Raw genomic sequence first — 27,304 nt, 5'->3', positions numbered from 1 at the left:
TTAAAAAAAATAAGAATAGTTTAACACTCATTGTCTCTAGAAGATTTTAATCATTAGACCTTTGTGTTATATTCAATTATGTTTCTAATCTCAAGACACAAAAACAAAGAATACTCTATCACGGTTTCTCCCTAGTATCACTAGAGCTTTGTGTCATAATCAATTATGCTTTCCAATCGCTAGACACAAAAACTTAGAATGCGGTTGTTAAAAAAATGAAGTTTACAGCGATAGAATGTATTTGATTTATAGTTGTCTGAGCCATACACTTCTTCAATATCACTTCCTGGTTTGATTATAAAACGTTAATAATTCTGGCATCATCGCACGGGAATAAAACTTGTTGAAATTTGAACACTTGGAAGACTTGAGATTCGCAGAAGAATCTTTAAAAACTTGGCACTTGCGTATCAGATGTACAATACGGCAGACATTTTAAGATGGTTCATATTCGACAATTCTCAGAGAAGGTATTCAAAATAGAAAATTTGGAGAGGATCTAAGCGACCACACACTGCCGTGCACGTAAACGCACAGGAGGATGAGGAGATAGGGAGGGTATGACTAACGCTTTACCGGCCACCACATACATTGCACGTGGTTTGCCTGCGAGAGTGTGTTTATAAGAGGGCCCCTTAGATAGGCTGTAAGTAGACAGTCGGAAGGGCTAACATCGCCATACGATACATAGACCAGCCGCGCGTGCATCGCACTCTCACACGGGATATTTTATACTCCAAAATCTCGAAACGAACCTACGCCATGATTATTCCACGATATCATCAACACAGATGTACTTAATCCATGTAAAGTTTATAGAAATCAGAATATAACCAGCAAATTATATTGTGATAACTAAATAATTCCATTTTTGTTATCTCTAACAGATAACATGACTGTTGAAAGAAATTGTGAAAAATTGTCTAAAAAAAGTGTTAGAAGTCAAAAAAGTTACACGCGTTCTCATCATAGACATATGTTGTCTGAGGAATCTATGACGGATTCTTCCGGACACTTGCAGCCGGGGTATCCTTCCGGCGGTCATCTGGGCAGCCAATCATCCGGGTTACAACCAGGATGCCATTCCTCAAGCCACTTGTTGCCAGGAAACCATGTGTCACACAATCGCGCGGGATCTTTCAAGGTCGCCGGCGAGTTACGGTCACGTCAAACTGCGCCGGACACTCATCTGGCAAAGGATGACAGTAGTCGACGTGGAAGTGTAACTTCAGGAGCCCAGCCTAGTTACCTATCTGTGTCTTTTGACGATGTTCGTGATGGCCGAGAAAACAAGGACGCTTCTATCAGGCGAGTAAGGTCTTTCAAGACAACCTCCAAAGGCGTAGTCAACAGAGGTGATTCCTTCAGGAAAAAAGGAGGCCGTAACTCTGGTAGTACCAACATCACACACTCACGTGACAATGTCGGACATGGCGGTGGAAGCACGCGACCTTTCCCGCTCATGACACCCCGTGTGGCCACACAGACGTCAATCTCCGGCAACGCCTCTTATTTCAAGGTGCTTGTCCTTGGAGCCACGGGGGTCGGCAAATCTTCAATCACACAACAGTTTATGACGTCAGAATATGTGGCTTTCGACAATTCAATTGGTACGTAAACAATGTATTTTTTTTTTATTATAGATATTTCTTGGTTGTAAATTAAACATAACGTAGTTTTATAATATTGCTACAAGCTCAAGACTTTTACACTATTACTTTACTACTTAAATCTCAGTCATATTAAAGAAGCATAACTAGCTTTAAAAGCTTTAAAACTTCAAGGACGAACCGATATCGTGAAATATACCACTACATATAGAGGGGAATAGCTGAAAAGGTCTTAATAGGAAGTGTTATTAGATGTAGTAAGGTCAAGCTTGTGTGTTTTAACGACATTGTAGGTAAAGAGACCTAATGCCTTCTCCTTTTTGCACTATTTGACAATCAGTCAACCAATAAAAGAAACCTACATCAAATCGAAAGTGTACGTTTCATGTAAAATTTATATAAGAAAGTATTTTCAGGTTAAGAACGGGTCCACATATGAACTAGTTTTTTAACATGTTTGAATGTTTACCTGTCCCAAACATACCTTAGCTCTGTCAAAAATGAACCAGTTTTTTTTTACAAGAGTGAATGTATATCTGTCCCAAAAATACCTTAGCTCAGACAAAAATGGTACATCTTTAGAAACATCTCCTGTTCTTAGTTCGAAAAGAATCTAAGGTGTTGTTTCTGAACAAACAGTCTTTTCACAAAGGAAGTTAACTGACGGTTTGTAGCTAAATGGCATTTATTACCACAATAAAGAGCATTCTTCTCATTCTGTCAGTAACGAGTTAACCGTGCCATTGGTTTTGTACGTACCAACATCCTATTACTTCTCCACGGAGTAACCAGTAATATTCTGAATTAGTTTTTCTGTGCTTCATTCTTATTATGAAATGAACGAAACCGTTTGTATTTGTTTTGCCTCTAATTTGTCAGAAATTTGCTGCAAAGCATCAAAGGTCAAAAGGTATTTTTGACCTTTACACAGCCTAATTTATTAGATGATATTATTCACCTGAACCCGTCCATTCAAGTCAGCACTTTAAAAGTACTCTTTGTCAATAGGAAAATTCGACCTTTTCTGTGTAGTGTTGACGTCAATGATTGTGCACCAGAACCCCGGTTCATTGGTAGTATATCGGCCAATGTAGTTAACTACAGTCCACTGGTCGGCCGATAGATACTCGGCTTAGCGTGTTAGTACCGAGACAGGACTGTGTTGCCCTGCCATAGTAAGCAGTACACCTATATGATTACTTTGACACGTTTAAAAAACGGGTAACGCCCACCGTATCTACAACAGGCAATCCCTTGGAACACTATCCTCTGCACGTTATCTCACTGAACAAAACGTAAGACGCGATGTCCTGGAACTCGGTAACATGTAAAAACCAAAGACAACTCCAGAGTACACACAAACACACATATGTATTCGTTTCCTTCAGGATAATTGTTGATTGAACTTTGTAATTTCTATTGCTGTTCACGTATATTACGATTTTGTATATTATAATATATACTAATGGGCAATATGGTCCCACAGTTAATAAAGAAATTGAAATTGAAAATTGAATGTGACTTGACCCTGATTTTACTTATACTCCTACATTACATGTATGAAAAGTAACATTATTGTAGCCATAAAGAAGGTATAATTCAATTCAACTTTATTCCATAAGTTTTAACTCTTATTAGATAACAAAGTATAGACATTAAAGGACAAAGGCAGCCATCCTAACATAATTGACAGTTCATTCTACAAGATGTTTCCTACTGTCGTCACATACATTTACATTCAACAACATGATTCCCACTACACAAAGGCCCCTTTAACCAATACTGTACTGACAAAGTTTAATAACAATTGTAGTAGGGTATCTCCATATATATCAACAGGGTTAGATTGTTTACTAAGTGTATTTAGCCCGTTGTTTATAATCTTTTCCAAATAAGATTTCAATTTAAACTTTAAAGTTATATTTTTATTATAATAATAATTCCATTGTTACATTGTACATAAAGACATTATGTCGTTTTTGTTTTTGTTTTTGCATTTTGGTGGCTTTTCCACTAAACAACACAAGTAATTAAGAAAACAACATTTAATAGTGTTGAATTAATTTCCAATGATGATTTTAAAAATCCGAAAAAATACAATCATCTTGACTTTCGTCATCTTTTCCGCATTTTAACCAGACAAGCTCGTCAAATCATATGTAAATTATGTAACACACGTCAACAATAGCAGGATTAAGTTTGATATGATAAGGTATGTGCTAATACACGGTTGTTAGTTTAATAAAGTTGTGAGATTTTCTTTTGTATTAAAATGAGTTTTTTCCCCTGACATGAGAAGTAGAGGGTTTTGACAGGCTAAGTGATCCTCACTCCTAACGGCTATTTCTATCAGGGAAATATGTTGAAATTGAAAATCAAAATTTTCGACCAGTTTATGTCGATAAAAACGATTTAACAATAAATCAAAGCTATTCATTTGTTCGATGTCAAGTAGTGGTTTGTTATTTCATATATCTCAGGCTTAGCCATAGTAAATATATCGTGCTATATTGCAGTGACCGCCAGTGTATTGTATTCTATGTTATATGTAATTATAAGCTGTAAAGCTCAAAGTCAAAAATAAATTCAACTAAATTGAATACTCATATACTGACAGCCGCTGATCTTGACAAACATTGACACAGTCACTAATTCTGAACAGTATTTTCGTCTCGGATATTTATGTTTCGACACGTCATGCAGTTTAGCTGTACTATAAGTAGAATTGTTATCTAAGACGAAAACATCGTACACCGCTATACATAATTTAGGGGAAAGCACTGTCTACATTTGCACCTGAGTATTGCTATTAGCTGCATGTACCTGGCCTGGCAGACTGCCATATAGAAATACACCACAGATTCGTCTTATCAAAGGCAACGTAGCTACTTAACAAAGTTGTTTACCTAGTAATTATATCATATTCTGCACCCGATGTTCCGTTCATAAAATAGCTTTTGTCTTAATCACAACAGCATTTCCCTCATAATTTCAATGTGTTCAAGATTTGGCACGACCAATTTAAGTTGCAATTTTCGGAGGTTATCAAGTTAGTAATGAATGTTAGAGTTAATTACATAACAGTCCTGTTTTTATGATATACCCGGATGTATAAACACTAGGTATTCCGAACATCAATGGTTGGTAAACTCTCATGACACACAAACATGGTTAATGTAATGTAAACACTTTTGACTGTAAACACTTAACACGTTTGACTGTAAACATTTAAGACAAACACTTTTATCTCGAAACATATATGACAAACACTTTCGACTCAACATTTATGAAAAACAATTTTTTCTGTAAAAACGTATGACGAACACTTTTGACTCGAGACATTTATGACAAACTCTTTTGACTGGGAACATTTTTGACGAACATTTTTGACTGGAAACATTTATGACAAACCTGTTTTACTTTAAACAATGATGACGAACACTAAACACTTTTGATAACAACTTGACTCTTAACACTTTTGATGAACACTTTTGACTGTATCTACACACTTCTGACGAACACATTTGTCTGTAAACACTTTTTACAGACAACAAAAATGACAAACACTTTTGACAAACAGAAATGTTGATATAAACAAACTACCAACATCATTCGTTGGTGTACTTTTACGGACAGTGATAGTTGGTAAACACTAACGACGGATACTAACACAGCGACGTTACACTTGTAAATTGTATCAACGCTTATTGATTTGTTTGGTACTTGTTTAGCAATTTTCATGAAAGCAAGATGTTCATCCTAATTGAACAAAACAAACCAAAACCTGTACTTCGTTTCCATATGTTTAAGATTAGGAATTTGTTAATGGTATAATGTATCTGTATTATTTGCCGTTGCGAATTTCAAACTAAGAAGAAAATTTGAACAAAACATGGTCGTGACCTACAAACATTTGGACATGAACCGTAACTGAGCCGTAAATAAAACAGAGGTTCGGTGAAAACAGATAACGACCTGTGAACGAGCTAACGAATATGCGGCCCTCGTTAGAACTGAAATAGAACGCTGATACTGCTTACTCTCTCGTCGCTTGGCAGCAATTGTGGGTTTGTCTTTCTGACAGACTATATCCACAGTCTTTCTCCAATCTTACCTCGGAGGGGGCTAGTCCTGAGAAGGACTGCTTTACGTCACTGTTGTTAACCTATTTGCAGAAATAAATGTCTTTACCTATTGTATCTAACAGGCGTATTAACTTATGAACATTACCACGCAGTTAGCTTCGTATCTTCAGACATTTCTGCACATGGCGCCTGTCAGGAATCACGTAACTTTGCTGCTACTTGAATAAGCATTTGTACCACAGGACCAGTCTGTACACCTGTTTTTCTTTTGTTTTCCTACATCAACACCAACAGAGAAAGGACTTCTCAAAACTATTGTATCATACCAGAACGAAAGCTATTATAAAGACCAAGCAGAGAATGCCGATATCTAACACGCCTGACTCCATACCATACAACGCGACAGAAACCAAATAAATGTGTTCACTAATAAAATTACTGTCCACGCTTGGCTTTACTAGTGTTTCAATAAGAAGAGATTACTTTCTCCCACAGTTCACCGGTTTATCGCTAGTTTTAGACTTGAGAGATTTCTCTGTCAACCAATAGGGTATGACAGATTGCACGCGCTAACCTTCTGAACCGGAAGTACTTACGGAAGTACTTTTTAAGTGATGTCACTAATAGTTCCCGCTTTGTTAATTAATGTTAAATATGCGTATGAGACACAGAGTTTTATGAAACGACAAGATGTACTGTTGTTAACATCAGAATAATAATACTGATAACTTATTTCAGTGTCTGTTTGAATACGTATTGTGAATTTATTTTATACCTATGTTTTCTTGTGTAGTAATATTTTAGGGTTGTGATGGGTACTTCTTCAAATGAAGATATTCATGAGCCGACCATGTGCATTTGTATACAAACATGCCTTGACCACCGATTTGATATGCAATTATTTGAAGTGGTGGGAGAAAAATAATTATTCCCTACCTCGGGAGTGTGACAAAGAAATCTCAACCCAAGGGGAAATTCATGAATGTCAAACCCTCGACAAGCCTCGGGTTGGACGTTCATGAATTCCCCCTCGGGTTGAGATTTCTTTGTCACACCCCCAAGACAGGGAAAGATTCCATTAGTCCACGCTTTGCTTTGCTAGTGTTTCGATAGGGGATTACAGTCCACGACGCTTGACTTTACTAGTGTTTCAATCAGAAATACAAAGTTATTTGATTGTATCCTGGAGTTCCTGTTATTGAGTATGTTATAGCCGTTTTAGTAATATTACTAGTTCTGTCCTCTTTATATCCAGAATTTGGCACCATAAATATTCCCTAAGAAACAAAAGTTAAACATGATACTTTAGTTTCCGGTTTTAATATAGAACGTACTGTATTTATGACATATTTAGTAGATTTAACAACTGTCAATTATGCTCGCCATGTGCGTATTTCGAAATCTAGACCAAATCCTTTTGCCACGCATATTTAAAAATAATAACTAAAAAGAAATAATTATACGTGAAATCAGATTTACTGTGTCGTCACTCTTCTTCGATCACGTGAATGATGTATTTACATACTGGGCATTGGTTACGTAGCAGATAACTATTGACTGCGGATTCTTTTGTTTCGATATATATTTCATTGATTCTGTTTGAATTATAAAAAAAAAACATGCTTGACAAAATTGTCCCTTTGATATGTTTTGTGTAAATATTAATTATGAAATTAGGACATTCAAAATGTTCAGTGTTATTCATCTATAAAAAAGTATGATCAGCAGTTGAAAACGTAAACCATGAACACCCTTCGTTAGACTGCTTCCTTGTCTCTAGAATATTACAATTATATTTATAATTAAGCTTTATGATTTTGGTCGCTACAATATGTCTGAATTAGCTGGACAATTCTGTATAAAAAAACTGGTGGCTAGTCTAACCCTTTGTTAAGCAAATGAAAGGGTGTAAGTCAGCTACGAACACCGCCACAGTTTATAGTTGTTGTGTCACCAACTTCCGTGGTGTTCACGGTTTAGCAGTTTAACTGCTTTCAGATTGGTATATAGGTATTCATAGTGGTTATAAACTGCAACGGAAGACAGTTTAGAATCATTTCTCACCAGACGGTATGAAACGATTCCTGACATCTCTGAAATTGAGAAAGCGTTCATAGGAACAACAGCGACTGAAGGCGTACGTACGTTTGTGTTATAAGCAAGTTTTCTATTTTTATCCCGACTGTCACGTGATACGGATTGATACGCTCTATATCAATAAACAATTACCCTGTTTTGACAGCTTCTCGTACAAACAGGAATCAGAAGTGACTTCCGGACGGTTTGTTTACATTGGTATCATGTTCGTATTTACTCTCATTTCGGTTGACAGTAGCGACTATTAACATTAAACAATCAAGACATTTATACGTAGCTTTTTATGATAATCGAAAATAAAGACTTTTTAGATTTACAAATGCCCTTACCAGAACTGTAACATCCAATATTCATCTCCGAAATATAGTCTTCGTTATGACGTAAAAGCCCATGTATCTTATAACTTACGACATATTTAGCTTTTGACCTTAGAAATCATATTTTTATGACTCTGTTCTAATTTTTCATTTTTTTGGTGTTTATTAGATATATATCTATATATTGGTGCTTATAAGATATATTTTTTATATTATGGGGCCATTTTGTAAGAAGTAAAGTATACGCTGTCAGTAATTTACTATCTATATTTAATAGTTACAGGTGATGTCAGATGATAAATATAAAACTACAAAGGGTATGACCTAAAGGGACCAATATAGAGAAACCTGGAGGGAAATTCAGAAAATCATAAATTGGCTGAACCCGTTGATTAAAATAAAAAATGCGAGTACAACACTCAAATCCTTAAAGATGTTACAATTTTGGATACTGTACTAGTATAACATGGAACGTTCGATGCATATAAACTTTTGTTTTTGAGGTTGCTATAGTATCATGATTATAAATACAACGAATATTGTATCTTTATTGTTATATCATTGTTACATAAGTTTTACTCACGAAATAGAAAGTATATACGAACATTTTATGATATACATGTATAGTACAATGTAATTTTACAACAACGTGGAATACTTTTATATATATAATGAACAGATCCACAAGCAGAATCTTTTGTTACGAAACATGTATGTAATGTTGTTCTGCTTAGCTAGCTTTTTATTTTCAATGATATCGGTTGTATGCTTTAAGAAAACCATGAATAGTGACTTAGTATCTTTCCACATTGGGCTCATACAAAATATCGGTATCTTATCATGTTCTTGATATTCAAGCTATATTCAATTGGAATTTAATACTTTGTAGATATAAAAAGCTGAATATAGAAAGACATTATTTTCCAGACCCATACAAATGTGATGGCTTCAATAATTGTCCTGAGGCTGATAATACATGTAACATGTATATGGCTATATCAAGTGAGGTGAATGAACAGCATTTGATTACATTTTGTACTGACTTCTCTGTGTTAATACGAGAATGTTTAGACCTGAGAATTGTGAGGGCGACACACTTTTCTGCAATATAGTTATAAATAGCTATGTAAGCAAACGCATGGTTAAATTCAGCGGTTTAAAAAGAACAGTCAGCCTTTGGTATCCTCCAACTACTAGTACCCGATGTATTGAGTTATCTCTGGTTCCACTCCTGTGATTTGGAAGAGGTAGTAATGTACACTTTAATCTTTAAAAAAAGAATTTGACATTATTGCTTTACGCATGTCCATGCTCCAATCACTATCAATTCCTTTCACATTATGTATTTCTTCTACTGCATATTACAAATGATCAATAACCTATTTTATAAGTTTATGAAATACTGCTATGATAGAAGATAGAGCTTTATGTCAACGTTGCTGGAGCTTGGGTTTTGGCGAACATTTAGCACCACAATTTATATTCCTTAGAAAACCTCAGATTAGTGTTACAATTCATGTAAACCAGCTACATATGAACTCTATACTGTATCTTTTTTATATATTTATTTCATGGTGTCTTGTACTGTAAAGGTACAGGTGTATGCTGATCATACGAACAAAGTTATTACTGAGAAAGTTGGTATGTAGAGTACTATCTTGGGCGATGCTTATCTTGTCTAACCCTAACTGATACTGACTTCTGCTCCAGTGGCTACATTAGTACTGCTGTGAATGGCATGGGGTAATACATCTCTCACGCGCAAACGTCTTGTTTATACTCGCCCACAAATATGTAGGGTACAGCTTCATCGTAAATAAAGTGCTCTTGTTAGGACGTTAGATATAGATTAATAGAATAGATATGTTTAATGTTTTCATCTCCAGCTGTGGCAAGATTTTGCAGACTTAATTTATAAAAGAGATCTAGTTTAATTAAATTCGCCAAGCCATGTTATAATTAAATACTATTTTTAAAGCTCGACCGACTTTCAGTTAGTCCAATATTCTACCCTTCAAATTCTGACACTGCTATCGTCCATCTTCACCTACTACAACATCAAATGACCAGGTCGAGGTGGGGTTTACACTTATTGAGATAGGATTGAGTACTTCTCGGGTGTGTACAGCGAATTGACTTTTGAGCGATATGTTTACTTACTTTTTCAGTGTGTGTTTATATTAATTATGCTGATTGTAACTGAAACAACTCAAAATACCAAGGCAGTTGACGTACATTATATGTATTTATTAGTAAAAACTCCCCTATTCTGTGTATGGGTGTACGATTGTGTTATCGCTGTTTATTTTGTTATCCAGTGGCCCGTATTGATATTTATCATGGTGTAATGAGAGATAGTACTAGTCTATATCAAATATGGTTAATTGGTTTACCACGCGGAATATAACTGTGTTTATATTGATTACATGCTGGCCAGTATCTATTAAATGTATTTTGAGTTTAGCTCTATTATTCTGAAACGATGTTTGCGACTCCCCACCAGATTTAGACATTTCCTTCGATCTGTTTTGAACAACAAAACAACTGTACGGAGCAGTTTAAGTTACTTCCGCTCTACTATATGAATCTCACTTTGTATTGAATGGTGCGTGTATATTGAGTGTCTTTTGTGCAATCCTTTGGTCACAATGCATAATTGGACCAAGCAAGCACGCATCCACATCAAATGCTGTTTGAAGATGAAAATAATTTTCTTTGATATAGAAGTAAAAAATAAAATGCACGCACCCATTGCAACCCGGTATATTATAAGGAAAGGAATTTACACTTGTGGAACTAATCACCACACATAAAACAATACGGTACATACAATATAAAGTATATTGCATGTTGTAAATATGTGAAGAATGTGGAGATTATGAATGATCGCTGGACTTTTACTTCTTAGTATAAGATATAAGCTAATAGTCGTCATGCTAATAAATTTCAGATGATTTTGAGTAGCAGCACTCGTAACGCTTCAACACGGCAGCATGTGAGCACGAGATAGAACGCACGTGTGACTAGCTGTTATCCTTATGGCTAATGTGATCTTAAGTGTAGATAAATTAGCCAATAAATATATCTCATAGACAACGAACAGACAGACAATTCATAAAAAACTACAGGTTCCAAAACAATCCTCCTACTGGCCATATGTCGCTTCGATCTGTTCTCATTTTGAGAAGGTTTCGTGCGAGCTTGTAACGGAGTATCCTATTTGTTTTAGTCACAGAGCAAAACATTTTAATGACTTGGCTTGCTACAGTTCCTGGCTTCCATCTTCAGGTTCACAGAGCAGCCTGTATACAGGTTAAGCTATAAATAGTTCGTAATGTCTAAGTGACGGATCTGGTATTCGCCCTAATTATCCGGACTGTTGCTATTCCTTTTTTTTCTGCTGCTATTTTTTATGGTACTGTTTATCAGTTTATATATGTTACTGGCGGGAAACTTTCAGTCCAAAAGGTCAACAGTATAGATAAGTATGTGTTATTTTTTACAGACAGAGACGAGGAGGAAAACACGGTATCTGTTCTGCTCAATGGCGAGGAATCCACGTTAGAGTGTACGGATGGTTTGGACCCGGAAGTGAGTATAAACGTCGTCACTTTTAAAGAAACGGGATTAACGTTTGAAATAGCACTTCCTTATTTCATGTTGGATTTTTATACAGAGCCTGATAGAAGATGAATGATGTCTTCATGGCATCCGATCGCCGTTCCACAACCTGAAGGTCATTTACTGAATGAGCTATATGATGAACATATATCATATCAAACCAGTAGGGATCCTTCATCCGATGGGATTATATTCCTTGTGAGTTAATACAATTGCTGGATTGCTAATGAAAGAGACGTCAAAACGCACGTGACCATAATAAACAACAGCGCCTTTGAATGATCATGATTGTAAATATAAGCATCTCACTGCGGCTGATTTGATTGCCAGACAAGGCCAGGAACCAGCTGATGAAAAACCCAGCTGGCTACCAGCAGATGGATGTTAGGGCACACACATATAGGAATAAATCTAAATGCAGAGATTTTAGTTGGAAGGATAGCGCATGTTACTATTTATTTGGGTTGTCATTGTTGAAAGAAAATTACAATAAAGGTGTACATTAATTTACACCTGGTTTTGAGGAGTAGCCGCAGTAATGAACTTACAGATAAAGCCTTCAATGTCTTATTTACACTTAAAACATTTGAAAGAAACGAGAATTAAAAAGTGTCGACGAAACAGTAATTCTTACTCAAAATAGAGTAACCGCTGATAATCACATACCTTTGTGAAAACTAGACAAGACCATTTGATCTGGAGGAAATGTATGGTACTACTATTGATAAACTGGCTAATGAATCTATTTGTCCTATTCCGAGGAAAAGGGAAAACCGAGGGCACAATCCCGAGCAAAGGAAAAGAGTAACACGTAAATTCAAAGCCCGTGTTCTCTGAAGGTTGAGCGTTTACTGTTTCACAGGTTTAACAGATTATGATCAAATGACGACCTGAAGGATGCAGGTTTAACAGTAATAAAAAAAATCGTTAAATTGTAGTCAAACAAATCGTTTCCGCGATACATTATGGTCAAACAAATCGTTCTCGTGTTACATGATAATCAAACAAATTGCTCCTTTGTTACATTATAATCAAACAAATCACTCCCGTGTTACATTATAATCAAACAAATCACTACCGTGTTACATTATAATCAAACAAATCACTACCGTGTTACATTATAATCAAACAAATCACTACCGTGTTACATTATAATCAAACAAATCACTACCGTGTTACATGATAATCAAACAAATTGCTCCTTTGTTACATTATAATCAAACAAATCACTACCGTGTTACATTATAATCAAACAAAGAGCTTCCGTGTTACATTATAATCAAACAAAGAGCTTCCGTGTTACATTATGATCAAAGAAATCAATCTCGTGTTACATTATAATCAAACAAATCGCTCCTTTGTTACATTATAATCAGACAAATCACTCCCGTGTTACATTATAATCAAACAAATCACTACCGTGTTACATTATAATCAAACAAAGAGCTTCCGTGTTACATTATAATCAAACAAATCGTTCCCGTGTTACATTATAATCAAACAAATCACTCCCGTGTTACATGATAATCAAACAAATCACTACCGTGTTACATTATAATCAAACAAATCGCTACCGTGTTACATTATAATCAAACAAATCACTCCCGTGCTACATTATAATCCATGTAAGTACATCATATTGTAGAATAACAATACAATGAAAACCAAGCGTATTGTATAGGTCATGTTGTTACTGGATCGTCGGTATAAGTTACTGCTGAATTTTTCTTATTGATGTTGTCTCTGATGTAATTTTATTAATTATTTTCCAAAATTATTCCAGCATCAAAATAATTTAGTCTCATTGTATAGTGTTGTCTTGGGTTTTGCTGTGTTTGAAAGGCATTAGTGTCAGTTGTGGAGACATGATTAAATTTTTACAATGATATACACAGACTTAAACACGAGAACCTCATTTATATACGCCTCTACATCGTGTAATCACGCGTTCACACGATCGAGGTAATTTCCTCAGATCTTAGAAGCTAACGTCCCCAGGATCGTTTGGATAGATCCACGAGGAAAAATGATGACGTCCTGCAATAAATGTCATTTCTTATTTCCATATATTTTGTGTTTGTCAGTACCAACCAGGGGTTAGTCTCGGCAATATGAAGTTATAGCATGCGTTTGCACGATCATGATATTTAAAGGAAGCAGAAGACAGCGCGAGACATTATCAGAACACTGACTTTAGTCAATGAGACCAAACCGAGCGGAGCCATATAGACGGTAAACCAGTACCTAACCAATGATGTGAGGCTTACTGTGTTTGACAAGTTTCATGATTATCTCCAGGTTGTGGAAATGCAATCTGTCAAACTCACAACTGAGGCGAAGAGACTCCGGGCGTAAATTGTACTGCACGTTTGGAGGTCAGTTGAGGGTTACAATAGTATAACTATACCCTACCTCATACTTTGCGTGTCAACTGCTCATGGCCATCAGTAATTGAAAAAATAATTAAATTTGTGCTTGGTTTCGGAGCCCTGTTTGTTTTTTTATTTGCTTTTGCGCCGCTTCCCTGAGTCAATTCTGAGGAAAAGCCTTTTCCGCCTCAAACCCTGTGTTAAAAATAGATAACTTAATTGTGTATCTACATCTACAGTGTAATTGGTCGATTTCATAGCTATTTGGTACTGGCATACATCATGTCAAGACATACTACAATTTAACTCAAATGTAATGCAGTGATATTAATCTATACCTGACCTATAGAAAACGAATCAATTATTGAATGTAATCTGGGTTATATACCCAACTAGGGTGTTCAGCTTGATTGGTAGATAAAAAAAAGATGTTGAAGAATCCACGATTCTGATTGATTGATTTGATTATCTTCCATAACTTTATGTTACAATTTCAACCAGCTTTGATAAGCATACCTAATATGCTTGCTGATCTTGCTTGTTACAAGTATTTTCATTGGCTTAAAAATATGTTACCGGATCGTAACGTTAAAAAAAGGACGCCTCCGTTTGTAACGTCGCTTTTGATTTGTATGTCTGGTTATTACATACATATTGTTCCGTAGGTTCTGTATCTTTTAAAAGAATTATTGTAATCACCATTTTTTTATACCGCGTATGTAGTCAACTGTAATGTAAGTTAAAAAATGTCAGATAAATGTGTAGGAAGCTCTTGTTCTTACGTCATTACGTAATTTTGTCTGAGAAGTACCTGTGGGTGGTTTTATCGATAATGTACATCTTATCACTCTACCGTTACTGTCGTGCAAACGCTGTGTTATGTTTTTATGTTGACGCCCAAAGCTCAGACATTGATCAGCGACATGGCCTTATGTCAGACAGATGCTTTGATGTTGTCATGAGGTATCCCACCAAATTAACTCAATGTCTTGTTTTTCTTTGGGCAAAGTTCTGGAACCTCGTATTAGTTAATGTGAATTAATGTACCATGATTCATTAGATATGCATACTAGATCATAAAATTAAACGATTCAAAAATGTAGGAATACAGATAAGAAATGCAATTTACGTTTTACCTGAATTGTCGGTATGCTTTCACATTTCAGTATGATCTAGAAGACTTCCGAGTGGATGCCTATATTGTGGTTTTCTCCATTGCCCATCGGGACACCTTTGACGCAGCCACCGATATATTGAACGAGTTGCTGTACGACATCGGTACAGACAGAACAATAATATTGGTTGGAAATAAGGCTGACCTTGTCAGAAAACGAAAAGTCTCGACAGAAGGTAAGGGTACTTCGACAGGGACTTATATCTTAATTACTGATATAAATAGGTTAATTATGGCCATGTTAATTCCAGTGTTAATAGGATGTTTTGTTGTTATTTTTATATACTTGAAATTATATTTAAGTTACATTGACCTAAATGTATGATAGTTGTCTATGATGAAGTAGTTCTATTACATAGAGAAGGTATTTGTGTTAAGCAATGTACACACATCTAACGAAATAAATCATAGCGTACCAGCTAGTGAAACTGTAATTCAAATCAATATCTGTAGACTAGAACAAGCTATGATTTACCCGGATTCACACAGAGGCTCTTGAAAACTGACAAGATAACAAGCATACTGGTTATTGCTAAAGCAATGCCTGCCCCCTACCGGCCCCCGCTAAAAATAGTAACTGTTACCTTGACCTAGAATAAAAAATCCAGAAACTCGAACTTGCCAATGCGTGAAGCTTGATCAAATCCAAGAAATGAAGCTGCTAGACCAAGCTTCGTCGCTACGTACATACATATACACGTACAAGACAGAGAGGAAATTCTACATCATCGACGGCACGCGCTATGAAAAAAAACGAAGGTCAGATCGAGATAATGGCACGCCCGCAATAGGAAAACCTGGCTATTCACACCAGAATAACCCCCGTTTACTTTACGGATCGATCACGCCTATCTTCATATCGTACAAGGAAATATCATATTTCGTAATGAGATCATGATGTTATCCATAAAACTTCCATCATCCTTTCTCTCCCGAAACCCTTTTAAGTTTACTCATCGGCAGTCAACATAATTTAACCCTGTTTTTTTTTTTAAAGTTTTTTCATCAGCAATCGACATGATTCTGGAAATCGTTAGATTGAGCGCAAAGCGAAACAGGAATGTTACTACACGTATTTCGAAAAGAATAATTTGCTACCGGAGTTTTAAATTATCGTGCTTATGAAATGTCCCTGTATGTTAATCTTATAAATAATTCGACGTACGCGACTTATATTTTGTATCAGATTGACATGACAAATACATTTATTGCGGTTAAGAGAAACCATTAAGAACATAGTCAAAAGGACAAATTCCATCCTACCCGATCCCAAAATACATCTTCCCACACTGTCTACCGTCGTACCTTCATTTACACTTCCATGCGGTAGCAGTTATTTCATTTCTCGTTGTACAGTTGTGTGACACTTTTGACAAATGTACAAACAAAACTCGTGCAAGTTAAAATTGCTATGTAGACTCCGCAATCGAGGTTGAATTCTAAAGTTCATTCCAGTGAGAGTTAAACACTACGCCTACACATCTGATTAACTATCCTATCATACTATGACTATGTGTATCTATTACACTCACCAGGAGATACGCGAGAGCTTGTCATAAAACATTTGGGAATAAAAATTATTTTGATTTCAACAGATTATCTTTGACTATTGCAGATATCTTATAATTTCATAAACACTAGTAGGATTTCATAAATAAACCGAACTAATTATATCAAAATCGGTATTCCGTGTAATTATTGGACATTTTACAATTTGTACAACGTAGAAATGGCTAAAACAGTATTTGATTCAAACGCGGTTATTAGTGATAAGGCGTTACTCACTGGTATGGTTGGAGAGCTTACGATTGCATGTATATAAAACACTAAAATTATCAAAACAGTTTACATGACATAGTAAAATGACAACGTTCTCGTTTGGAAACATGCACTGCTGTTTATCTCAATTCCCCATTTTATATTAATGTATATTGACGTGAGGATCAGGGTACCGGTAATATGAATATTTCTTAATAGTTATTTTTCTTTTACCCTTAGAAAATATCACGCAAAAACCCATCAGCAAATAAAGATAAGTTTTACTAGATACAAAGCACTAACCGAACTGCTTTTTACAAATGAGACAAGCTGGATTAAATCCATTTTACTCGTTACAGAATGTCGAACCTATAAATAACGGTTCGATTTAGTACTTGTTCTTGTACACAATGCTATAAACTTCATCCTCCGTATCACGAAAGGTCTTCCGGTCGTTTCACGCTTCTGTGTATGGTTGATGACAAAATGACGTGACAGCTTTAATTTACTTTCCCAGCTACCATTATGAGAGGGATGTCGGTGTGTCTTCCATTAGGAAAGAAAACAATCCGTCTTGATCTAGATATAATAGGCATCATTAGTTAAATAACCCGATACGTTAATATTTAAACTCATGGTCTTTTTCTTTTTTTTATAAAACCATGCGTTTGACCTACAAAATATTACCACACACAAATCTACACAAATTTCCCATATATCTAAAAGCGAAGGTTTTGATTTACAATAACGTGTCTCTTGGAAAATGAGCCCCAGGTGTTAGCATTGTTTAACATTTGAAAGATGCCCCCTGCTCAATGTTTTACTGCAGGTCTTTATCCCTATCTTTCATTTAAACACCAAGTTCGCAAACCTCCGGAAGTCAAATCCTCCCAATCCCGATATTGTTCCGTTACAGTGTACTTGCCAAGAGTATGCAACGCCTCAAAGTCTTGGTAAAGTTGTTGAAGTCTCCTGGCAGTAAACGTACAAATAGACACCAATATATGAGATAGCTAGATTGCCAAGGTAACTGACATTCCAACTAACCTTGACAACAGTTCAGACAGGTTCCATGCCTACCAGGCACGTCATGACATCCTGATTGATGCAGGGATTTCTGCACTCGATCACTGCAGCTGCATTCTACAGCTACAAGGTATACATTGCTTCCAAGGAAAGTGTACTTTTTGTTAATTGAAGAGAAGGCAAAAATCTCTTTAAATTATGTCTAGGTATTTTGTAAATGTCTATTCCATGCCAGAAATGCTTACTTGTGTGTTGAAAATGTACTTATATTAAGATGAACTTCAGGGAGGTGCCTAACTCAAACTCAGGTTAAGTGCCAAATTACCATAACATAGTATCTTTATAATTCATTGGCCTACCAGGATATCGCGTTGAATTAGCATTTAAGTTGTTTGTGTAGCACATTATCAATTAAGGAGTTATCAATAAAGTTAACGCTTTGTTTTATTGTTTAAAGGATTATCTAATATGTTATATCGAATGAAAAAAAATAAAATAACGTAATTTGTATCGTGCTTCTGGTAACATTTACATGTTAAGGGTTTTGTGGAAAGGAAATTTAGAAACGAGAAAAAAGATGGAAATACAGTATATCGCGACTGTTATCAACGAATCTAACAATATATTGCATTATCATGATGAAAGAACGTTTCATTTCAAATACCGACATTAAAGGCTATTGTGGGAAAAATGAAATTTGTTATAAAGCATTTCATTTTTTAGCCTAAAAATAACTTTTTTTCTGAGACATACATGTCTGTAGTTCTTGACCTCTTATTCTTATTATTAATTTGAACCCATTCAGATCGTAAATCAACGTAAGCTAATGTTTCGGATGTTTCCATTGTATGCTACTATCAGTCATAATACCACTTTTAGTTGTAGAATCTGTTTAGGGACATACACGGTAGTCTTGTCACTTGTTGGTTCAGTTGTCGGCTTTAGTTGCAAGAATGTTCCCTGTAACTTGTCTTTAAGTAGGTATGCACTGTAAGCATGTTTACTGGAGATTCGCCATAGATTGGCTTCAGTGAAGAATACCAAGCTTGTCCAAAGTAGATTAAGGATAAGCTTTAGCCATTTACTGCAATATTTGGCTGCAAACGTGTTTACTGCAGAAGTATGGCTCTACCGTTACGCAGTTGGGTAGTCAGGGCGCTATGATAACGCTCTTGCCTTATACGTAGGTGACCGGGGTTCGATTCCTCGATCATAAAAAAACAAACGATAGTTTGGTCATCTGCGCGACCAGACATGTTTCCCCCCGCTGTAAGACTCCGTATGCCCTTCTTACCAGGCATCAAGACTGAAAAGTATAAATTGATGTTTTCTGAAAACGCAAATAAAATTTATAGTGTTGCACAGTGACGTTTACATGGTTAAAATGTTCAAAGGTTTAAATTTGAAAAGTCTCGGTAACGGTTGGCGAATATCCTGGCGAAAATCCATACACTACACCATTTACACACGCCCTGAGTACGTGATAGTCTGCACCTAAGAATCTCGGATTTTCTCCAGCCCAAAATGAACGCGATACCTACACCGTACGCACGTCATGTACCTGTTTTGTTACGGTGTTTGGATCCGATAGGTTTCAACCCTAATTTTATTTTAGATAGTTCTCATGAACTCCGATATAGGACACTGGAGCACAGCGTTATCATATTACTTCTCTCTCAAAACGACCTTGACATAGTGTAAACTAGAGACGGATAAATATATATATTGATCTTGAAAGGTTGTGAACGATACTTTGGGGAAAATAGGTTAATCCTATGGTTGATGTGCTTATGTGCATGCAGAAATATATGGGCGTTACTTGCGCTGATAAGATAAATCGTGTAATGCAAATCATCTTTAACATTATAGGAATGCGGAAAATAAAAATCCTCACCTAGTACAGGGCTCTTTTATTCCTGATATCTTGTGCGAAAATATGTGAAAGCATGTTACGTAATGTATCACATAGCATGTGCTTACGGAATTGTTTAGAATCAGCAACAGAGAAAGTAGGTAGTATATTAGTTACCATTTGGTTGTAAACCTCATGTACACGCAACATGTGATGAATTTATCAACATATTTCCGAGGTTTTATACAATAGTGACGTCATTGGGTTATTTCATCCCCATATTTACTTGATGTGTAGTTATTTAACAAAGGCCAAGGCCAAACCGTTTGATGTAAACGTGGTTTTGATGATCGTGGCATTTCTGAAATAAGCGACATATTTTAAGACACATATGTTGTCTATAGTATGATGTAGGATTTTAAAATGGTCTCCCACACATAGCCATAACCATTAGAGAGACCTCCACTCGACATCTCTAAGTAAACCCGACCAACGCGTCTTTCTAAGCAGGAGAGCGCTAACAATTAGCCTAGTCATCAAACACATGAAAGGACCAATGCTATTAGAGAAGATGACAATGAATAACCTGTTTTAAAACAAACGGAAGTGTAGCCATTGTAACAAACCACGTTGCTCGTGACTGATAATCTCAAAACTTTGATGTAAATTATATCGTACATAGGTTATCCACCACGCAAATATAAAAGAAAATCCATGTATACATATGTATGTACATATAATATACATATATATTAATATTATGATATATTTCTAATAATTCTTAAATAAAAAAGGACAAAGTATAATGAATTTTACTTTTAGATCCCATGGACGTTTGTTTACGCTTGATGACGCTTTAATTATTGTTTAAAATAGCCATTTTTTATCAGATCGAACATCAATATGAAATACATGCTGAAATCATTGCCCTCCCTTTATAGGCTTCTCGCACATATTGGAATTAATTAACTCTTTTCAAACTGTTCAACGACAGGGCATTCCCAACGGCGTGCTCTTGTAAATTTAAGCATATTGGATATTAATTGAAATGGAATATGACAACCAATACAACTCTTTTTCCGGTAGACAGACTAGCTTCAGTGTTGGTAAACAAGTTGTTTTCAGAAATATGAAAAAGTGCTTGCAAATAAATAGATAAATAAATAAGTCCAGTTCTGAAGTGTGTCAATAGTAACGTACGTGGGTTGAAAAGAGGTTTCCGAGAAGGCAACGTTCTTAAAGAGAAATTAGGTCTGACAAAAATAACGTTAGTAGGATGAAGGGTGAAAAGATACATGTTAAATTGCCAATATGTGTTTCCGATATATTTATATACAGTGTTGTATATGATAGATAAATTTTCATCTTTATTGTTTCCCTGCATGTTTCACATATATTTCCATAAAGCATTGTGATCTTTATTTCACTTGCATACATTTTAACCTTAAAGATCAAAACATCTTTTCTCATATTGAGCTACACCTGAACAGGGCAGTGATTAATTAGGACATTAAATATTTAAATTTCCTTGTTACAGAGGCCCTTTCTATTGCCTTACAATACGACGCCAAATACACAGAGACTTCGGCAGCGCTGAACCACCACGTAGACGAACTGTTGGTAGGAATGCTTAGTCAGATAAGATTTAAATTGAACCCAACACTTCCAGAACCTGTTTTAGCCGTAGAGTCGAAGAAATCCAGTATTTCCAGAATGTCATTTAAGGGACCATTTGATCTTTTGAGTCGACTGTTTGGACGAGGAAGCCGAAAGGCTGGGAAGCGAAGTTACAACAAAACATCTCAGCGCTGAAACATCACACACATGACATGAATTCGACTGTATGGGTTGTGTATGGTCGTGGCTGTAATGGATGGTACTGGTGTTGTTTTGACGAACAGTTTGAAAGTCGAGATGGCACCATACAATGTAGATTCAGCTGTATATAGTGCTTTTCGTGAACGTTTAATATTTACTATTTGCATTATGAACATGATTTATACTACAATGCTCGAATTTATATAGAACACCCCAACAATTGGGGGAGTGTGCGAATCGGAACAAAACTTGCTAGAGGAACATGGCGCTTTACCTATCTCATGTACCTCTCGATCTATAAAGGTATAAAAAAGACTTTTCTGTATCATTTTGGCACATACTGCACATTGTATGTTTATCGCTATACCATTAATATGTGCAGACTACTGTAAATAAAAAAGTAAACTTGATAAGTGGATTCGAGAACGTGAGTTTTTGTTATGTTATAGCTATGCACTTTATGAGAAATTCGAAGAGACTTCAAAGAATGTCAGAAGATGATAAACAGAAATTCGAATAGATATTGGGATGTGCGGTTGTTGTTATAGACATAGATTCGTTTTTTAACATATTTATTTTCTTTTAACTGTTTCCAGACATGACCCCAGTAATCAATTAAAATATCCATTGATATCTCTTGGCACTAAAAGGTTTGTGGTATCTAGCTGTGGTAAACATCTTCTCCGCCTTCTTTAATGAAGAGATCCACAGTAAAGGACATCTTCATTAAGAACATTTTCATGAGCGGTCGATGTTGGATTTAATAGAAATCTTGTATGATTAAAATTTGTAAGCTAAAGGGAGATTATCATCTCTCAGTGTACAATGCAACGTACAAGATAAAGACGAAATGTGCATACTGAAGATGATACGGATTATGAAGTACAGTCAGTATAATTTATGTACTAATATTTTAACGCATTTTTAAATTAAAACATTTTTTTCTATATTTAGTTACTCTTAAAGCTTTACACTTTGCTTTTTAAATCAACAGTTATATAGTGGAATAACATTGTGCATTAAAGTCAAACTAATTTTCTTTTCCATGTTTTAATAAGAAAGTTAATCAGATTTGGTTACACCCATGTTCATTAATATAATTTATATACATGTAAGACATATTGCTACTATAACTAAAAATAATAGTATGATATGTAATTAATACTGGTCGACTTCACCCACAACTAATATTAATGTGGCTTAGCACACAAGGCCCACTTTGAGTGACAAAACAGCTGCACTCTAGGGACCAGTTGTATACATTACATCATACTCTCCATTTTTATGAGGCCAGTGTGGTATATGTATTAGAATACACTATCTATCCAGCAATTATCCCATTTCATTTTGACATAATTTGCATATGATAACATTTTTCTCCGCCCCCAATAGTCCCTAAGATTTAAGTGTTGTTTGACACAAAACAACTCGTTAACATTTTGACGTTTCATATCTCATTGTGAAGCACGACGTCATTTGCTTAAACATTTTAAAGTTTCATTATGTCACTATCATTTGTATTCCATATACCATTGGTCAATAAACGCTAATGTTACATGTTGTTTAGGCCAATCAATTAAACTTGTAAACAATTACATGCATGGTTAGTTTAGAAAATTAGGTGTTGTATATTGACTGGAGAGAAAATTGGAATCGGTGGGACGAACGTTTTTAAAGTGATCTTCTCGTTGAATGTTACCATTGAAAACTTGAACATATAACAATAGCATTAAATTCATAACTGTGGTGTAATAGATTCTTAAAATCTGAGAAATATGTTGTTTATGTAGATCATCGATTGGTAATTAAGAATGAGACAGAACCAATGATTTCCATAATTGAACGGTAGGAGTTGTAAATATTTTTGTACGAAAACAATATCATCAATCCAATGAAATGTATTTTTGCATTCATACAGGTGTAATATTTACAGGTATTACACATAAGTTTACGCTAACAACATATGGTGTATTGTGTGCTCCATTGTATGTCTGTCTATATTTTAATTTACATGTAGATAGTGACTTGCTGGTTCTTATTTAACATACATACATTTGTACTATAGTACTGGTCATTATTGAACGATATTGGAAGTTGTATAACTGTCACGGCGATACATTATATAAGTAAACATTTGACAAATGTACTTTATATACAAAGTGTAGATGTAATAATTTCCGATATATATTGTATAAAGTATACTGATGCGCTTTAGCAAAAAAGAGATTTGGCTTATACAATGTGATCTATATCTAATAGATACTCATGTTTTGTAAGGCTTTTGTAGTTTTAGACACAGATAATCATATTTTGTAAGGCTTTTGTAGTTTTAGACACAGATAATAATATTTTGTAAGGCTTTTGTTCAAGGTTATTCTTAGTTCATGTTGGTAATTGAATCATTATTATATCAACGAATCCAACAAGTTGAATAGAATATGTATTGGTATTGTTTCAAATAGGTTTCTTAATACATTTTCTTCAACAAGTAATATTTATAAATATAATTTTGTACGATTTCCCTCCGCGGTAGTTATACTTTGTCAAGTTGTCAATCTTTGTTCCTATTCGGTGAATCTGACATCTAAGACCTGTTTGTATATTTACTATGTATATATTGTATTATACTTGATCTCATTGGTATCAGTACGGAGGCCGTGGAACCAGAGGTCGTTGGTTTGTGATATGTTTATATAAGTTGATGTATTCTAGAAATTAAATGTATAGGTTATATTGATGCAAATACCTGTATTTGTTCTTTTTTATTACTATTTTACCATCAACCATGCTGTTGAGTCTTTTGAAAACACCTGTGGATCGCACGTTGATAACAACACCTTTTATTTATAAAGTGTATGTGTTCATGTGTTTTAAACAGTATACATGATATTGCAGGCACGGGAGATACGATATAACAGAACAGTGCGATAAATAAATCGTAAATATAGACACACAATAATACAGTTTCATTTAAACTAACATAAATTACACAACTAGGGTTGGATATTTACGCAAGCAGGCAGCATCTCATCAGTTATAGTGGAAAGATGAGAAATAATAAAATTATACAGTTTAAAACAATATAGAGGATAACATACAGTTACACTATGGGGTTGAGGGATATACCAAGATTCTGGTTTTCCGAACCCAGATACGGTTGAGGGAAAACAGAACTTGTAATATCATTATACCGATACAAACCGATGAGATAATTTAACTCGAAACTTTTTAAAATACACTGGCTGTATAGTTATGTCCTGTACTTTTGATGACAATGAAGCTAAATTCGAAAGTGAATGAAACATACAGGCTACGGTGACCTACATTTCATTATGAATATTTCACAATAAAAATAAACTAAAGGGGCTAGTATTTGGCTTGGCAAATGATAATGTCTTAGTTTCGCTAATGAAGAAAACGTTTTTGTTACCCATATATCTTCCTTCTGAACTTAAGCTTACACTATTCTAAAATACTAGATCAAATTCAATCAACCTGACAGCTATCAATTTATTCTATATTATTAACATTCGCCTCCAAAAAATGTGAAAGGAAAGTATAGGATACATTCGTCTAAAACAGAGAAAATGTCTGCACATAGAAGGCTCCTTTAGTAATAGACTCCGCCCACCTTTTGCCCGATTGACAGAAATATTCGAGTGTAATTGTCTTTTAGTTCAGATGGGACGTTTTAGTTGTCAGACTAACACACAGATAAGCGATGTCAAGGGATATAATCGATTTAATCAGTTACATTTATACAGAGTAGATAATATAGACATTACAGGATAGAAACACAGTAAAATAAATATAGACAGTACAGGATTACAGGATAGACACAGTAAAATTAATATAGGCAGTACAGGATAGACACACAGTAAAATTAATATAGACGATACATGATAGACACACAGTAAAATTAATATAGACAGTACAGGATAGACACACAGTAAAATTAATATAGACAGTACAGGATAGACACAATAAAATTAATATAGACAGTACAGGATAGACACACAATAAAATTAATATAGACAATACTGGATAGACACACAGTAAAATTAATATATACAATACAGGATAGACACAATCAAATTAATATATAAAGTACAGGATAGACACAATAAAATTAATATAGACAGTACAGGATAGACGCACAGTAAAATTAATATAGACAGTACAGGATAAAAACACAGTAAAATTAATATAGACAGTACAGGATAGAAACACAGTAAAATTAATATAGACAGTACAGGATAGACACACGGTAAAATTAATATATACAATACAGGATAGACACAACCAAATTAATATATAAAGTACAGGATAGACACAATAAAATTAATATAGACAGTACAGGATAGACAGACAGTAAAATAAATATAGACAGTACAGGATAGACACAATAAAATTAATATAGACAGTACAGGATAAAAACACAGTAAAATTAATATAGACAGAACAGGATAGAAACACAGTAAAATTAATATAGACAGTACAGGATAGACACACAATAAAATTAATATAGACAGTACAGGATAGACACAATAAAATTAATATAGACAGTACAGGATAGACACACAGTAAAATTAATATAGACAGTACAGGATAGACACAATAAAATTAATATAGACAGTACAGGATAGACACACAGTAAAATTAATATAGACAGTACAGGATAGACACACAGTAAAATGAATATAGACAGTACAGTATAGACACAATAAAATTAATACAGACAGTACAGGATAGACACAATAAAATTAATTTATTACATTTTTACCAGTGAAATATCAAAAATTATTCCTTCTATAAAAGTGCTGCGCACTCGTGAAAAATATCAAAATATTAGCCCCACTCGTGAAATATATTTGGTATTACTGAAGACACTGTTAGATATCCTCTATATATACAATACAGGATAGACACACAGTAAAATTAATATAGACAATACAGGTTGGATTCAAAGTAAATATAAATAGTATGGGATAGGCACACAGGATGCAATTGATATCGATAATATAGATGTGTTGTTCAATATATTACATTGTAGAACGGACAGATTATGTGTTGAAATAGATAAAGGCACAATATACTGTAACGATTTCCGCCTTCGGTCTCAAATAAGGGTCGCTTCGCCAGTATAGCGAAATTAGTAGTCACAGACTACCAGGAATGTCACATACAAAAGTCCTATCTTGGCGTCTCCGGAGTCCACCTGGAGGGGTCAGTCTTCTTGTTGATATCTTCCTCGGTCAGGGTAATGTCTTAGTAATCACGTTTGAATTATAAATGAACAACAAAGGCCATATTTTCAAGTATAAATGTTGTTATTAAGGAAGAATAGATATTCACATACACAGTACATATTTGTAAAAATACAGATTAACAATTCCACGAATCGTTACAACTTGATTATAGAGTAATATTAAAATCCTTTAGTGACTGAGCCTCAATCCATCCACAATAATTCATTCATAAGTATTTAGTAAAGTAATAATGACATTAAAATGGAGAGTATTGGATAATAATTAATAAATAGTTGATAAATTAACAAGGCAATACTTTAACAAATTT

At 34.8% G+C, this 27,304-nt stretch overlaps 1 protein-coding gene across 1 annotated transcript; it reads left to right on the top strand.

Moving 5' to 3' along the window:
• The first annotated feature begins 610 nt into the window (after positions 1-610).
• Positions 611-24,470, top strand: LOC117337543. Its single transcript, XM_033898569.1, has 4 exons — positions 611-1,610; positions 11,615-11,700; positions 15,266-15,449; positions 21,447-24,470. Exons 1-4 carry the CDS (start codon positions 893-895, stop codon positions 21,719-21,721), a joined length of 1,263 nt encoding a protein of 420 aa, XP_033754460.1. The 5' UTR covers positions 611-892; the 3' UTR covers positions 21,722-24,470.
• The last annotated feature ends 2,834 nt before the right edge of the window (positions 24,471-27,304 follow it).

Source organism: Pecten maximus, chromosome 11 (genome assembly GCF_902652985.1).
Source record: "Pecten maximus chromosome 11, xPecMax1.1, whole genome shotgun sequence".
NCBI lineage: Eukaryota > Metazoa > Mollusca > Bivalvia > Pectinida > Pectinidae > Pecten > Pecten maximus.
The sequence above is the reverse complement of the archived record's forward strand: the minus strand, read 5'-3'. Positions and strand labels throughout refer to the sequence as shown.